Source organism: Botryllus schlosseri, chromosome 13 (genome assembly GCF_051294905.1).
Source record: "Botryllus schlosseri isolate E-star chromosome 13, Bs_hap1, whole genome shotgun sequence".
In the NCBI taxonomy this organism is placed as follows: domain Eukaryota; kingdom Metazoa; phylum Chordata; class Ascidiacea; order Stolidobranchia; family Styelidae; genus Botryllus; species Botryllus schlosseri.
Genome location: NC_137248.1, coordinates 11521941 through 11538200, shown reverse-complemented (window position 1 = coordinate 11538200; position 16260 = coordinate 11521941). Strand labels below are relative to the sequence as shown.

Genomic DNA, 16260 nt, shown 5'->3' with positions numbered 1-16260 from the left:
GGCAATTTTACAATGCTTCAAAATATGGATTGCTATGGGCTTGACACCTAGCTGGCAACATTTTTCTAATATCAGGCGATATTTATAACTCCAGACAAAACTGTCGTGGTATAATTTTGAGCTTCAACGCTTCGTTACGCCTTACGAAAACTGTTTTTCGACAAATATGACACATCGGTTTTCCATTTATATCTAAGAAAGCAAATTCATTGTTCCACGCTGAGTTACAAACCCAGTGTTCGTCGTTTAATTTGCCATTCCTTATTCTTGTTTCTGTTCAAGCCATTCGCGGTGAGTGAAACACTCTTTAAATAGTGTACTACGTAGAGGGATTCTCTTGAACCAGAGTCAACCGAATACAGATTCAAAACAATAACAATCGAAACTCGAGCATATATCAAGAAACCAGAACACATCAAAAATGAGTAATCAAATGAAACAGAGACGGTGCGATAAGATAGCTAAGCAGCTAAATTAATATGTAACAATATCGTGTCAGTAATAATTGCGTTCATGATGAAAGGTGTCGCGGGCCGCAAAATAAACCTCTGCGGGCCGCATGCGGCCCGCGGGCCGCGGGTTGAGAACCCCTGATCTAGGGCATATGTCCTCTTCAAAGAGGATTTGTCCTCTTTTTTCAAGAAATGTAAAATGTCCTCCCGAGTAAGCTGCGCCCAAATATCCTCTTTTTCGCAATTCGTCCTCTCTTTTATGGCTTTGAGAGTTAGGCGACTGTACGTTAGGGGTGTTCAAAATTGACTTTTTTCTCAAATTGCACTGGCTATTACTTGATAAAATTGTTAGGTTCCGTAATTGAAGCAGGAGGTTATCAAAGTAGTCAAGAAAACTACTCTTGTAGAAGTAGAAGTAGCGACGGAAAAATCTACTCAAGTACAAGTAGAAGTACTTCTTCCATAAGCAACCTAAAACTACTTGAAGTAGAAGTAGAATTGACTGACTTTAAATCTACTCAAGTAAGTAAGTAGTTGTGAAAATGATCGTAATTCGTTCGCATGGATTGTCAAAAAGCGCAAATTGAGCTATGCGAAAGGTGCAGAGCTTGATTCATATTGATGCATGCCAGGAGGTATTCAATTTTCGACAGCATAAGCATTCGTCCGCATCATGGATGAAAATGATAGTATTGATATGGAAATGCGATACTAATCCTCTGTTTAATCGAACAGCACGTTTTAGAATATCATGGTATGGCGCACTCCCCCATATTATAAGGCCCGTAGCTTTAGCTGAAGAACAATACCAGGAAGTTGTATAGGATACGGTGTAAACACTTTACGCGATATGGTGGGTGGTAAACATGCCATATTGTGTAGCTTTATTTCCGGAAACTAAAGGCATTAATCCACTTGCTTTTATACTTCAACATGTATGTTATCCAGGAAAAAGAACTGATATTAATTAAAACTTAAAGTATATGATACGGGGAATTGAAAGTGAAATATAAATACTACTTCTAAAAGCGGAAAATGTATTTCATGTCTTTAGTCCAGAAAATTTCAAAAGTGGTGTGCTAAAACAGATCTAAAACTAAAATGAAAGTCAGAGTCCAATTTTCCAGATTAGGACACTTCATGAACTGCTAGATTACAATAAGTAGGGGAGACCGCGGACAAATGTAACTAGGGGCAAATGTAACAATCGACCTCACCGCTAGTAGGATGGAGAAATCAGCTTGATATTTCAAGTGTGCATGCAGTAGTTATCTCTCCTATTATACCTGGAGTTACGTTGAGCTACGATGCGAAACCCCGGAAAAATTTGCAAAAAACGAAATTTCTGACCCTTGAGTAAAGTTTTTCTGGTCTGGAATAATTTGTCTAGACGAATAGTACCTCAAGTAGTTACAACGTAATATGTGTAGCTGGAACAATGTTACTATAGTCTACCGTGGTGATAGAAAGAATAGGACTTGCATCACCGGGAAGGTACCATACTAAGACACTAATCATGGTCGAGCGTGTCAGGGGCAATCGTAACACTCTGTTACTTTTGCCCCGTTACAATATGTTATCAATTCTGAAAGTCTTTGTTCATATGTTGGTATTACCATTCATCTACTGCCGAATAATCTTGCAACAGACAGAAGTTCACCAGAACAGATACTGCCTTGCGATACCAATTCTAACATTATCATCTGTCGAAACGTCCATACAATAGTGGTGATGTGAATCTGACGGTTCGGTTATTTTCGTGATTCAACCACCCTTTCTCATATTGATCGACTTTTGGTGTGTCGAACTTCAATAGTCATGACTTAATTCTCGTCCTCTGACTTTGATCATGGCCCACTTACATTTTGATATTTGATGTGAACAATTTATGTTAATTTTCTACAGCACAGATAAATGTCATTATAGCTTTGACGCCACACAATGTTGCGTCCTCGTTTTACTATACTATCATCGGCCCATTCAACCAAGATATGTTAGCCAGGTCGGTTTCGCACCTTCGCAGGTGACCGAATGACCAACCCATTATGCCCGCTTAACAACAGAACCTTGGTAAAAGAAGCCGAATATGTGTAGGGAGATGATGGAATAAATGTGTCTCTTGTACACTTTAAGCTTGAACAAGACACGAAGGGTGATATTGCATTCAGATGCCATAAATGCGATGGGGCGTAGCCTAGAAGCGCTCAAACGTCTCTTCCTTTAGTTTCATGCAATGTTATAATTTGTGCTTCCGTTTTCGTTGTTCATTTAGTTTGTGTTTAGTTATAAATAACACTGTTACAATTGCCCCGCAAGGGTGGTACAATTGCCCCTGGGTACGGGGCGATTGTAACATTTGAGCATAGCGATTTTTGCGACCCAAAATTTCTATGATTGATTGTTGATTGAGTTCCAATTTAGTTTTCATATCAACTATCGAGTTGCTGGCTTCTTTATAAAAAACTTTGGAAGTGAAATTTCCACGAGAAAAACACGTAATGCTGGAAAATACGAAAAGTGTTACAATTGTCCCCGGTCTCCCCTAGGTCAATACTAGATTGCGAAACATCGGTTTCAAACGTTACGATGAGTCAAATATATAATACTGTGATGAGATATTTCATATGGGCGAAGGGCGACAATGTGGTGTGAATGGAACCACACCCACCCGCTACCCAAATTATATTCACCGATACCATCGTGAAATCAGAATGGTTACTTCGTATCATCGACTGAGCGCGAAGCGCGATGAAAATTCTGGGCTTTACGCAACTTTTATGAAAATTAAATGTTGATATTCCGTGAAAACAGCCCCGAAATGCTATCTTCCTGATTGGTGGATTTAACTACTTCTACTTGACAAACTGAAAATAGCGAAAAGTAAGTAAGTGGATCACAAAATATTACGAAGTAGAAGTAGCGAAAATCAAATCTACTTGAGTAAGTACCAGAAGTAGAGGAAAACTACTTGAGTATTTCGAAAAAATATAAGTCCTTCGTTACTGACCACCTCTGTATTTAAGCCTACGTACCAAATTTGGTTCAATTCCCACCAGTAGCCGCATTGCTACAGGAGAAGAATGTTTCTATTTATTATAATATAATTAATATATATATTTATTATGTAAAAATATTTAAAAAATGTCAAAAGCTGCAAATTGAGCTATGAAGAAGGTGCAGAGCTGGATTCATATTATTGCATCTCGGAAGGTAGGCCTATAAATTTTCGATAGCATCAGCATTCGTCCGCATCATGAGATGAAAATGATAGCGTTGATGGGAATGCGATACTAATCCTATGTTTACTCGAACACCCCGATTTAGAAAATATCATGATATGGCGCCCTCCCCCATATTATGATCGAAGACCAACTCGGAGGAGTGGTGTCGGATACGGTGGTAGCATCATCATCATCATTGGTTTATTAGTAATTTTTATCAGTTCAATCCACCACAAAAATGCGATACAATGAAAAGACAGGAAGATGTCGAAGCGACTTGGAGTAGTCGATGGAATCAGACACCCACCTTGGCCTAGGCGATGTAAAGAGGAGGCATGCACACTGAATAAGATAAAGGGTAAAGAAGATAGTGTAGAATAGGGTTACCATACGTCCTCTTTTAAGAGGATTTGTCCTCTTTTTTGACTATTTTGAAAGTGTCCTCGGAGGACGCCCTTTTGTCCTCTTTTTTGAAAATTTAGGTCATATTTAGAGCAGAGAGCAGAATGCAAGTGATATGCCGTAAATTAGTACAGAAGTGACGCTCCGGCCGGCTGGGCGAAAAGTTGTCCTTTTTTTTAGTCAACCACCCCGCGGCAATGTGGAGGAAGAAACGGTATTTTGGGCTCTGAGTGTGAAAGTTGACCTTTTTTTAGTCAACCACCTAGCAATGTGGAGAGAAAACGGTATTTTGAGCTCTGAGCGGAAAGTTGACCTTTTTTTAGTCAACCGATCACAAAGTGGGAAAAATTCACCGATTTTTGAGAATTCTTCTCCGGTTTTGCAAGTCTCAAATTTCTGAAAAAGTGTCCTCTTTTTAGATTTCCAAATTATGGTAAGCCTAGTATAGGAAAAAGAAAGCGACAAGAAATAAGGCGGCATGTCATGGAAAGCGAGATCGATATGTCAGTCGTGGTCCGGTAATCTTGAGGATGGACTGTATTTATTTAGTAGTAATTCCACCCCTGTTCCTTAGTGAATTTAACTGTGGTCAGAAATCTGAAGGATTACCACGAGAGTTGTGATACCATACAATGTTTTAAATTGCTATGATGACACTATAGAATGTAAAGCATAGCCACGAATGTGGGGTTACCATGCGTCATCCTTTAGGATTTGTCCTTCTTTTTGAAGAAGTGTCCCCCCTTCGTCCTAATGTCCCCCATTTGACAATTTGTCCTACTTTTTAGCCTAAAATGCACCCAACGACCACGAAAGACGTTCATTTTCTTTAGTCGACAAAACAAGATTCGTAGTAAATATATCAAAATCAGCTGTTTTCAATTTCGGTAAACCAATGATATATATTAGGTAAATTAACTTTATATATTTATATAGGACTATATCTCTGTCTGCGTTCAGACTGAGAGCAGAGCACCATGACCTAGGTGATGAAAGTATCCATCAAAAAAGAGAGCATCAAAGATTTGAATTATAAATTAAATTTCCCGTGAAAGTGCTGCTTCTGAGAATGTCCTGATGGCTTTTATGATTTGATAAGTGTCCTCCTTTCCCGATTCCAGAATATGGTAACCCTAATGACACTCAACCGAGTACACATATCACCACTTACTTACGCGGGGTCAATTTTAGGATACATAGACTGTGTAAGGATCATAATTGGAGCATGGTTGGATCAGGCTTCAATGATACTACTCGTTGCAAACAATGTTTCTCGTGCACATTATCATAATTTAGTAAGTGGTGATATTTCATGGTGATTTCCCTCTTTGCCAATCAGCAGATCAATCAGTGTTGTCGAATTGCCGAGTGCAACGTGACAGTTCTCATTCTAGTCATTCGTTTGTTGGTGATTGTTTGGTTCGGTTCTGTTGTGTTGTCTTCATTCGAACTACGTTCAAGTCTACATTTGAAGTTTCGAAATACCACAGAATCACATCATGTCTTTGATTTTGCGTCGTTTCGTGTTAGAGTCTAGTAGAAAGACAACCGTAAGTTTTGCACGACTGTAATCTCGGCTATGCCTCTTGCCTCTTTTTCTGCTGTGTAATTTGGTGCTTATTCAGGTTCACCGGCCCTGCGGTCGTCATGTTCATACATCGTTCGGAAGATCTCTTGCTGCAGTTGCTTCAAAGGTGCAGGATACTGAAGAAAAGGTATACTATTGAAGTATCGCCTATGTATTCTAGAACCTATAATGATGTTGCCATAGTCTTTGCTATAAAATATTTATACGTGATCACACTGACGACAATACGAGCCACCAATCAATTATGTGTCTACATATCCTTGAATAACAGAAGATGTAACACCTTAACTTGATCTTATTTGAATTTTATTGAAATCCCGAGTTTTTTCCGGCGAACCCTACCAACCAGAGTAGAATTGGTGGCAACGTCACGCAGAGCTTTCTGTTTATTTACTTAATTATTCTATGCAGAAAACCTCTCGTCATGCAGGATTTATATCTAAAAATGAACCGAGATTTCATAGAGGCCTACCGCCAAAACTGAATCCAAACATTCAAGCATCTACAGAGCATTTACGTCATTTGACAAAGATATTACACCATTTGAACTATATTGGGAATTGGAAGAGACCATATAACTGCTCTTAGGGAAAACCTGTACTGCAAAACGAGTGAACCCATCACTCGAGTGAAAAACATTTCTGTTTCCAAATCTTCAAACTGGAAGTGATTTATCAATACGTCATAGAAATCCGAATTTTGCTTCAGGACTTATTTGGTTATCAAACGCTTGAATCATGAAAGTGGTGTTTTTTTCATATTATAACCTTTTGTGATACGTTCCTTTGATGCGCATTGTAAATTAATTCTTTTGACGATAGCCTCATCTTCCTTGTTTATACATTGTGTTGGAGTGACATTTATCATTGTTATTATTACAGACTTTTGACAAGATTCTTATTGCCAACAGAGGAGAGATCGCTTGCCGGGTAAGATTTATAAACCTTCGTTGAAACTCTTGTCATAATGGGTGTGTAACCTATAAATCTAGTAGTTTACCTGGAAGCTGTAACAACTTTTTATTCCCGCGTATTTCAGGTGATGAAGACGTGCAAGGAGTTGGGCATTTCTACTGTAGCTGTGTACAGCGAGGCTGACAAAAACTCTGTTCACTCTCAAATGGCGAATGAAGCTTATTGCGTTGGCCCCCCACCTTCTAATCAGAGCTACCTCGATATGGATAAGATCATGGACGTTATCAAGCACACTGGAGCGCAAGCGGTAAGGTTTCTGTTATGTTTAAGGCTCATGGCGAGCTGCTCGAACTTGCGTATCGTGTAGTACCCCTGGAGCAGTGTCAGGGTACTAAACAGAGACGTTGCTCAATTCTAATTCGGAATCTCTCAAATGATCCATTACTGAGACGCAACAAGTCGATCCTAGTCTGCCAATAAGGCGATCCTAGTATATGAATTCAATACTTGTTGCATGTTGAACTCTGTTTCAACCAAGCATTCCAATGCCAATCAGCAGCGGACAAGGCTGAATTCACTACACAAGTACACATGTATTCGTACCCGCTAGTTCGTGCCCAAAATCACTTGTAGACATCTAGATCACAAAATTGCTCAAGTAGCTATTTGAAATACTCACAAAAACTGCTATTTGAAATACTACTGTAGCCTTCATAGTCAATTAGCCTTACGTTACAATGGAAAGAGTTGATATTCCAAACACCGATATTAAAATAATGTTATAATTCCAATGATTCAGATGTTGGGTACTATCAATTAGTCGCTAATGTTCATGAAATATTTTGAAGTTTCTATTTGAATATATCGGCTAATCGACTTGCCAAGTAAATGATTCCAATTGCAATGAAATTATTGAAAAGTCGCATTCAGTTCAGACTAATAGCATGCCTGAAACTATCAATTAGTCGCTAATGTTCATGAAATATTTTGAAGTTTCTATCTGAATATATCAGCTAATCAACTTGCCAAGTAAATGATTCCAATTGCAATGAAATTATTGAAAGTCGCATGCAGGTCAGACTAATAGCATGCCCGGAACGATCCATACAATGTTGTTGCATGAATTCCTGCATTATGATCCACATAAATCTCATTTGTCCTTCAGGTTCACCCAGGCTATGGATTCTTGTCAGAAAATCGTGTATTTGCACAAAAATTGGTAAGTATGGCGTGGCACTGTTTCGTGCGAACGCGGTTATATCGTTCAACCTGTTCCGCCAGGCTCAAAACAATGTCGCATTCATTGGCCCCGGAACTCATGCCATCAAAGTAATGGGAGATAAGATTGAGTCCAAAGTTGTCGCTAAAGAAGCCGGGGTAAATACCATACCTGGTTTTGACGGCGTTGTCAAGTCTCCAGAAGAAGCTGTGACTATCGCTAATGACATAGGTATGAGAATTCTGCAGTTGTCCTCATCCTGCAAGAAGTCTGCACAATTTAATTCGCTGTTTCAATGACGCTGTTGATGTTAATCAATATCGGCTACATCTCGTCCTTAGTTAGCTCGGCGGTAATCAGATTCCATTTAATTAGGTTATCCCGTTATGATCAAAGCCTCTGCCGGTGGTGGAGGCAAGGGAATGAGGATTGCTTGGAACGATGAGGAGACGATCGAAGGCTTCCGGTTTTCTTCACAAGAAGCCGCTTCGAGCTTTGGAGACGATCGGTTACTCATCGAAAAATATATCGACAACCCGCGTCACATCGAGGTTCAGGTTAGTGCCAGAGATTGGAATTGCCAGCAATGCTCAGAAGCAGTGGTTCTCAAAGTTTTGTAGACACGCACCCCTTTGTGACAGTGAAAATTCCACGCCCCCCTCATTGTGATATCATCGCAAAATACCAAAGAGGGCTATCACAATGCTAGCAATCCCAACGGATAGTTTGATGGCATTGAAGGTTATGGCAGTTGTAAGGTTAAACTCAAATATGAAAAAAAAACAATAGACTGAAAAATAACAATAAGGTGGAGGTCAACCGCGCAGAGCTCGAAAGAAGTTTCATTCAACTGCAGCTTCGTGCCCCCGCTTAAGATGCTTCCACTCCCCTCAAGGGGCCGCTCCCAGTTTGAGAACCACTGCTCTGAAGAGAAAATATTTCGAGAATCTTCGCTGCTCATACATGGTCTTCCTTGCGCTTAGGTTCTCGCCGACAGCCACGGAAACACGCTTTGGTTGAACGAGCGGGAGTGCTCCATCCAGAGAAGGAATCAGAAAGTGGTCGAGGAAGCCCCGTCTACTTTCTTGGACCCTGACACGCGTCGTCAGATGGGGGAACAAGCCGTTTCCCTAGCGGCGGCCGTCAAGTACCAGAGTGCAGGTTGGTTTCACTAGATTTTTAAGGTTTCGTAAAGTGTGGATATTGATGGTAATAAAAATTCATCGTAGCTCGCGCTTCCATTTTCTGCAGAATTTCATCGATTTGAACAAACCTCAGAATTCTGGAGATTCATTTTGCAAGTGTTTGTGCTCTTTATTTTCAATTTGAAACTGGCAATCTCGACTTTGAATCGCATCGTGATTCAACTGGACCGAATTCGTTCTTATGTGTAAACTCAAAAGGCCTGTTTTTCATCAAAGTTTGAAACATGTCTTGAAGATTTCTGATATTCGGTGATCTTGATGAGGTGTGGTCAGTGACGAAGTAATTTGACTTTTTCCTAATTACTCTTGTAGATATCCCTACGGCCTACATGGAGTGCATGTTCAAGTGGTTTTGCTTACTCTGTACAGTTAATTATTTGCAGTTGGTAAAAAGTAGTATTTTTAAGCTTCAGTAGTTGTCTAGCGTTGTAATTTTGAAAGTAGACTCCACCAAGGCAAAACCCTTAACCAAATTTATTTTTCAAGTAGCCTACTTTCCAGACCTATCACTTTCTATCTCAAACTCAATATGAAGTGGGTTTGATACATTGGACATTGCTACTACTACTTGCAATTGAGTAGAAATTGATAGCGTTACTTCTACTTCCACTACAGTAGCAACACTGACTACTTTGACCGTCTTTTCATACTGTTTCTGTATCGCCCGAAATTTCATCTTTCGTCCAGCCATGCTCAGTCTTGATAGCATTTCCACTTTGATAGGAACGGTCGAGTTCTTGGTGGATTCTCAAAAGAACTTCTACTTTCTGGAGATGAACACCAGGTTGCAAGTGGAGCATCCCGTGACGGAACTCATTACTGGTGATTGCGGTATGCGACTGTGCCAATTCTGTAGCTAAACACGATTCTCCTTTCAAGGTCTCGATTTGGTCCACGAGATGATAAGGGTGGCTGCCGGACACAAACTCTCCGTTCGACAATCCGATATTGGTATTAAAGGTTGGGCGATGGAGTGCAGAGTGTACGCCGAGGTAATCAGGCGATAATGCAAGTAGCAATAGCATTGGCGGTATTTTCCTTAGTGAATTTCAAGACTTGATGGTTTTAGCTATTTCTTTTACGTCATCCTCTAAACTTGTCACATACGAAACTTTTGAAGTATTTATGAAGCAACATTTGCTATTAATTTGGGAATATTGTCAAATTGTGGCAAATAAATCAAAAGTGACCCATAATTTCCAACAGTCTGTTCTTGATTAATCATGGAAACCTAAATTTCAAGTATGATTATTGAAAGCAAAATTCATTACCAGGCAGCTGAAGTAGACACAACCTTGTGCTATAGGCCTACTTGGTTACTGTAGCAGTACAGTGTTATATCATTGAATATTAATGAATCTGAATTGCTCAAGGATCCTTACAAATCCTTCGGATTGCCATCCATCGGTCGCTTGAACCGATATGTCGAGCCATCTCATATCCCCGGTGTCAGAGTGGACAGTGGAATCAAAGAAGGAAGTGAAATTAGCATCTATTACGATCCAATGATATCCAAGGTTTGTTGATAGTACGATGTGGTAGCCTGCGTTGCGATTTTTCTCATTTGATCTCGTATTCAGCTTATCAGTTACGGAAAGACTCGGCAAGATGCCATCGATATTATGTGCGACGCGTTGAACAATTATGTCATTCGTGGAGTCACTCACAATGTACCCCTCTGTTACGAAGTGCTTAAGCATCCGAGATTCGTTTCAGGTTCGTATTCGATGCGATACACTAACTAACCGAAGTGCTGAAGCGACGTGGATATAAATAATGTGTGCTCATCCTTTCTGTGGTGTGTGATGCACAGTGTTTTGATTCAGGGGATATCAGTACCAACTTTCTTGCCGAGGTTTATCCGGACGGATTCAAAGGTAAAAGCTTGTCATTGCCGGAAGAGAACGAGTTAAAGGCGGTCGCGGGCGCTTTCTATGCCTTCCAACAACGAGCACTTCTACAATACACAAATCAGACGAGGTAGTATTACGGATGTAGTGAATGCAAAATGAAATCTTGGGGATTGTACTTGTCAACCATTTGTCAAATATGCCAATGTGTGCTGTTCTTCTTGATGTATTACCATGTATTTTAAGAGATAGACCTCATTGCTTAACCAAGATTTGAGCCGATGGCAGATTTGAGCCGATGGCAGTAACGTTTGACTGGGACTTGGCATAACGAGTCCCGTACACCAATCCGAAACAATCGTCAAATTTTATTTGAGTTTAGGGAGTTCTAGGTACCCCTGTTGGAGTTTAGTAGCGAGTCTATCGTTCGTAGTGTGCCCCTTACCTTATATGTTTTATGAACGACAATCGTATCATTGTATTGTACATGATTTTGAATTTTTTCAAGTGTAATTGATATTATTTACTTAGTCCTAATGTCATGAAGTAAGAATGAACAGTACTCGAATACTCAACTCTGAATCTATCACTCTGGTGCTAGTTTTTACCCAGCCCTACATGGAGGTGGTCAGTAATGACGTGGTTCTACTTTTACGAGTGTTGAAATGGTATTGCATACTTGTACTACTTGAGTGATTATGTTTTTAGACTATTTGCAGTTCTACTAATCATTGCTTTGATGCTGGAGTAGGCTACTTGCTATTAACGCTTTACAATAATGCTTTCGTTAATCCATGTATTTACTGAATTAGGCTTGCGCTAAGAGTGCCATGTCTTGACTTCTGTCTCAGGCTACCTGTTCTTGGAGAAGAATCGTCGAGATGGAATGTACAGATTGAGTTGAATGATCAAACGTGTGACGCATCAGTCGAAATGTTTGACGACAGATTCGAGGTGACGCGGCTTTGAGAATGTGGCCGGAAAAGTGAAAATCTAAAATTTGAGTTTTCTTTTCTTTGATAACTAGGTCACTATGAACAATACTGTTTTGACATTATCAAGAGATTGGAACCTCACCAATCCTGTTCAAACAATTTCTGTGAACAATGGAAAGCCGTTCGCCGTGCAATGTGTGAAGTCCAATGCGAACGGAGAATATGTCATTCAATACCATGGAACAATGGTATGTAATATGCCAGTTATACTGTTCTGCCCTCGTATGTAGTCGAAATGAGACCTTGATATTGAACTTAAGAGTCCTACATGGGTGATGTAAGATTCTATAAGCACTTGCCCGACTGGCTTTGTGTCACACATCGTTATCATAAAATGCTAGATGTTAGCTTCTAGAATGGATTGAATGTAGACCTAATACTTCTGATGAGTCTAGTGCAGTGGGTCTCAACCTTTTTGTCTTCGCGGACCGCTATAGTTTCAGTTCAATTTTAGCTCTACTATCGTGCAACCGTCATCTGTCTTGTAGTCTAGCGATGAACGGAAAAAATGACCATTCTTGAAAATTGCATCATAACCTACTATTTATGTAGTAATTGTGAATACTTTTTTAATTAAATGGAAGTGGATTCTGTAGCTTTATTTCTTGAAATACGCATGTCTCGAAAATCTGAGCTGATACAAAAGAGTGCCGAAAATTCATTTCCACATAGATAGGTGGTGATGAATGTAACATTAACACACCGCTTCTGAATACGTTTGGGTATGATCATGAATATATGACATCAAAATTAAGAAACGATTTTTAGTGAACATATAACATTCATCATATTCATTTCTATCTAGCAGCTCATCTTGAAGTTATTCTGGAATACCGGTTATGCATATCACAGGATAAAAGGGATTTTCGCAAACAATTAATTTTTCAAGACTCGGACAAAACATCTTCAAACAGCGATATGTTTGTATCAGCATAGGTGCCGACTTTTATTTTGCGGCCAGATAAAAACAAGGGAGGGGTTTGAAATTGTTATAAGTTTATCAAATCATCAATTTATTATGGTTCAAGTAAATGCGTAAATGCTCATGCTCATAATACATGGATAGGACAACCTTCATTGTGTTGACGAATTCACGCGCATATGTGCGCGTAAGCTTGCAAGCGAGGCCAGCCGTTAATTAGCGATTCTTCGATCTTGCTCCAATATCAACAATTCACTAATGACCAACACGCGCCCACGAACAATTGAAATACCCAATCTCGGTGACGACAAACAATTTAACAAATTAATACGATTGAAGTCTGCCGTGGAATCTGTTCTGTAATGGCACCGATTTCAGGTGATTCGGGTCTGTCATATCTTTTGATGACTCTGCTTTAACACACATCTGCTGTTTTAGTATTAGCGCTAATCAGTTACGTGCTTTCGAGTCGGTTCGTGGCCAATTGCGCAGATTAAAAGTTATTATTCAATTTCACTCTGTCAAAGTAGAGAGATCAGGCAAATCATGCGAGGCGTGTAGCAGACGCTATAGTTTAGGTCAGCGTAGTTATAACATGCGCCAGTCCTGCTGTAGACTCTATAGTTCAGGCTGGTAACGATATCAGACCTAGCCTGGTGCACCTGATAGTTCATGCATGCCAGCGATTATAGCGTGCATGCCTGCATGCGGGTCGCGCTAAATCAAACAATAGACGATAGCGCACATCAGATGTCAATGACCCATTTCGCATACAATAACGGGCTGCTTAATATCAGCCCGGGGCCTACGTACGTCCCGATCAGCCAGTCGGATTTCATCGTGAAATGGTGCGATTTTAATTATCCAGATGTTATTGCAGCGAGAGCACCACGGGTGCATGCCGCATTGCCGCAACCTTATCAGTAGAAATATAAATACCGATGGTTTGGAATTCGATCAGCGATATGGTTGCGCACGATAGAGTCCGTCCAGCAATGATGTTTATTGAAACATAGAACGTTCCGTCTCAAACTAATCAAATAAATTCAGAATTTGCGACACCGAAAATCTCCTGTTGCGGCAATATTTGACAAGGCAATTCAACGCCGTGAACTGTACAATGCGCAGTATTGATAACAAATCAAACACTGACAAGTGATATCGAGGGAATACGAGTGTCTAAAGCAGACAAGAATAGATAAATAGCAAACAAGAAAGCGCACATCTAATCAGTAATTCCCCCACTTGCGTACAGCACAATGGGGTTCTGAGTCTGACATAGCGACTATTGCTTGCTCATTATGACGACGGTTGAGCTGCATTGCTGCATTTCCCCATAAAGTTAGAAAAGCCTTGTTAGAGTAATGAATATTCGAATGACTTTCTATTCGCAGGCATACATACACAAACACTCTGTCCTATTTTGCGATCCAATGGAGAAGACTAACTCGAGAATCATTTTGTAAACGAATATGCGCGAAAATACATTTTAATTGAGAGAAATAGAACGTGAATTCACTCGTCTGGTCGAGAGAGGAGATGGTGTTTCTCAGCGCGAGCGTGTCGAAATCGATGTCGTAAACGAGGTTGCTTCGATTGTATGATTACTAATCACGGATTACAATTTATTGGGGCGTTTTTAGCACTAGTTCGTCGTTGACGACGTAACTGCGTATTCAATTATTCGCGCGCGTATCGGTAATTGTAAATGTTGACATTTATGCGATATTACGGACTCGCAAATTGACAGCGCAGACGGCGGGCGTGCAAGCATATTGTATGAGGTGACCGCCACCCCATATTTGTATAATATTTCATCTCAGACGGATATCATGTTTGTGTTAGTTATGAAGTTTTAGCACTTATGCGGCGATGTCTCGTGATCTCTCTAATTTAAAAAATACAAAATTAGGTTATCAATCATTTTTCAAATTGAAAGGTTTCGCGGGCCCCCTAAAATGCTGAGAACCACTGGTCTAGTATGTCAAGAATGTGGCTTTACCACTGGGCGACATTCACGTATAGCAACAAATTCAAACTTATAGCACTAGTTCGATTGAGTTATTTGATCTCCTATTTTGTAAGTTTCCATTATATCAGTTTCGTTCCTTTCCTTTTCTCAGTTTGAACTGAAAGTCCTCAGTGCGACTGCTGCTAGAATGACGGAATTCATGCCGGAAAAGGTAAAAGAAGACGAGACAACGATGCTGCGATCTCCTATGCCAGGTATCGAAACATACTGCGACGATTTTAAGGGTCGAAAGCCTTCCTTCATCTTCTGTCTTTTAGGTACCATTTTGTCTGTAAACTGTAACGTTGGTGACACGGTTGCGGCAGGCCAAGAGATATGTGTCGTGGAAGCGATGAAGATGCAGAATAGCCTGACATGTGCCCGAGACGGAAAAATCAAGCTGATTCATTGTAAAGCCGGTGATAGTATTGGGGAAGGAGACTTGATTGTAGAGTTGGAATAACATATTTTCTGCACACCTCGTCTTATTTTGCTATCTCAAAGTTCAATATCTACCGTGGTTACCGCTGGATTTCGGCCTATTTCCCGCTCGTATGTGCCTGTTTCCTGCTATTTCATTATTGGGATAGCGAGGTATTTTTCTCGATTCGAGTTCTCGGAATCGCGCTACGCACAAGTCTTGAATTGATCACTGTTCCTTTATTTATTGATCCAACTTGACGAGTCGAATAGCCTACCTCGCCTGACGAGTCGAATAGCCTACCTCGCTTATTTCCGCGAAAAGAAAGACCGTCTTGGCGGATTTCATTATGCTATTGTGTTAAGTGATTGTGTTCCTCAGTGTGGCGTTGCTATGAAATTGGTTACTAATATGGCTGAACGGCTGCAATAAAATATATGAATTGTAACAACTCGGTTATTGCCAGGTTCGAAGAGGAAGAAGATTGCTTGGTGCACTTATATCCATTGATGGGTTCTGCTTGTATGTAGTTTTTATTTGTGTCACCGTTGAGGTGTTTATACTACGAGTACCGGTAAAATAACCGGCTTATGAGTGACACCATGGAAAACTGAATGGGATAGAACGGTTACTGCGTGGCCTGTCAATCAGATACAAAGCAAAAGCAAAGTACAATGAGAGATTTTTCAACAGACACATAAAGGACACTCGAAAAACATGGTCAGGACTTAACTCTCTCCTACATCGAAAAAAAGGCCATAAACTCTCTCCTACATCGAAAAAAAGGCCATAAGTCTGTTTCGGAAATTGTGAATTCGGATACCGGAAACAAACTTTCAGACCCGGCGGCCATCGCGAATCACTTCAATGAATATTTTTGTAACGTAGGCCCAAGTATTGCTTCTTCTATTACAAAACCTGTGTCGGCCAGGTCAGAGGTGAGATCGATATCCCAGTCAATTGTGCTTGAACCTATGACCAAATACGAAGTAGAAGTAGCCATCCACAAACTGAAATCGCACAAGGCCGACGGCTATGACCAAATCCCATCATGGTTTTT

General features: G+C 40.2%; 1 protein-coding gene across 1 annotated transcript; it reads left to right on the top strand.

Moving 5' to 3' along the window:
• Nucleotides 1-5398: 5398 nt before the first annotated feature.
• LOC145454467 (propionyl-CoA carboxylase alpha chain, mitochondrial-like) lies at nucleotides 5399-15651 on the top strand. The gene is made up of 17 exons (XM_080332465.1): nucleotides 5399-5625; nucleotides 5701-5790; nucleotides 6545-6592; nucleotides 6702-6884; nucleotides 7743-7796; nucleotides 7859-8027; nucleotides 8172-8353; nucleotides 8780-8957; nucleotides 9725-9823; nucleotides 9881-9993; nucleotides 10375-10518; nucleotides 10582-10717; nucleotides 10828-10981; nucleotides 11703-11805; nucleotides 11879-12034; nucleotides 14892-14994; nucleotides 15058-15651. Exons 1-17 carry the CDS (start codon nucleotides 5575-5577, stop codon nucleotides 15240-15242), a joined length of 2148 nt encoding a protein of 715 aa, XP_080188591.1. The 5' UTR covers nucleotides 5399-5574; the 3' UTR covers nucleotides 15243-15651.
• The last annotated feature ends 609 nt before the right edge of the window (nucleotides 15652-16260 follow it).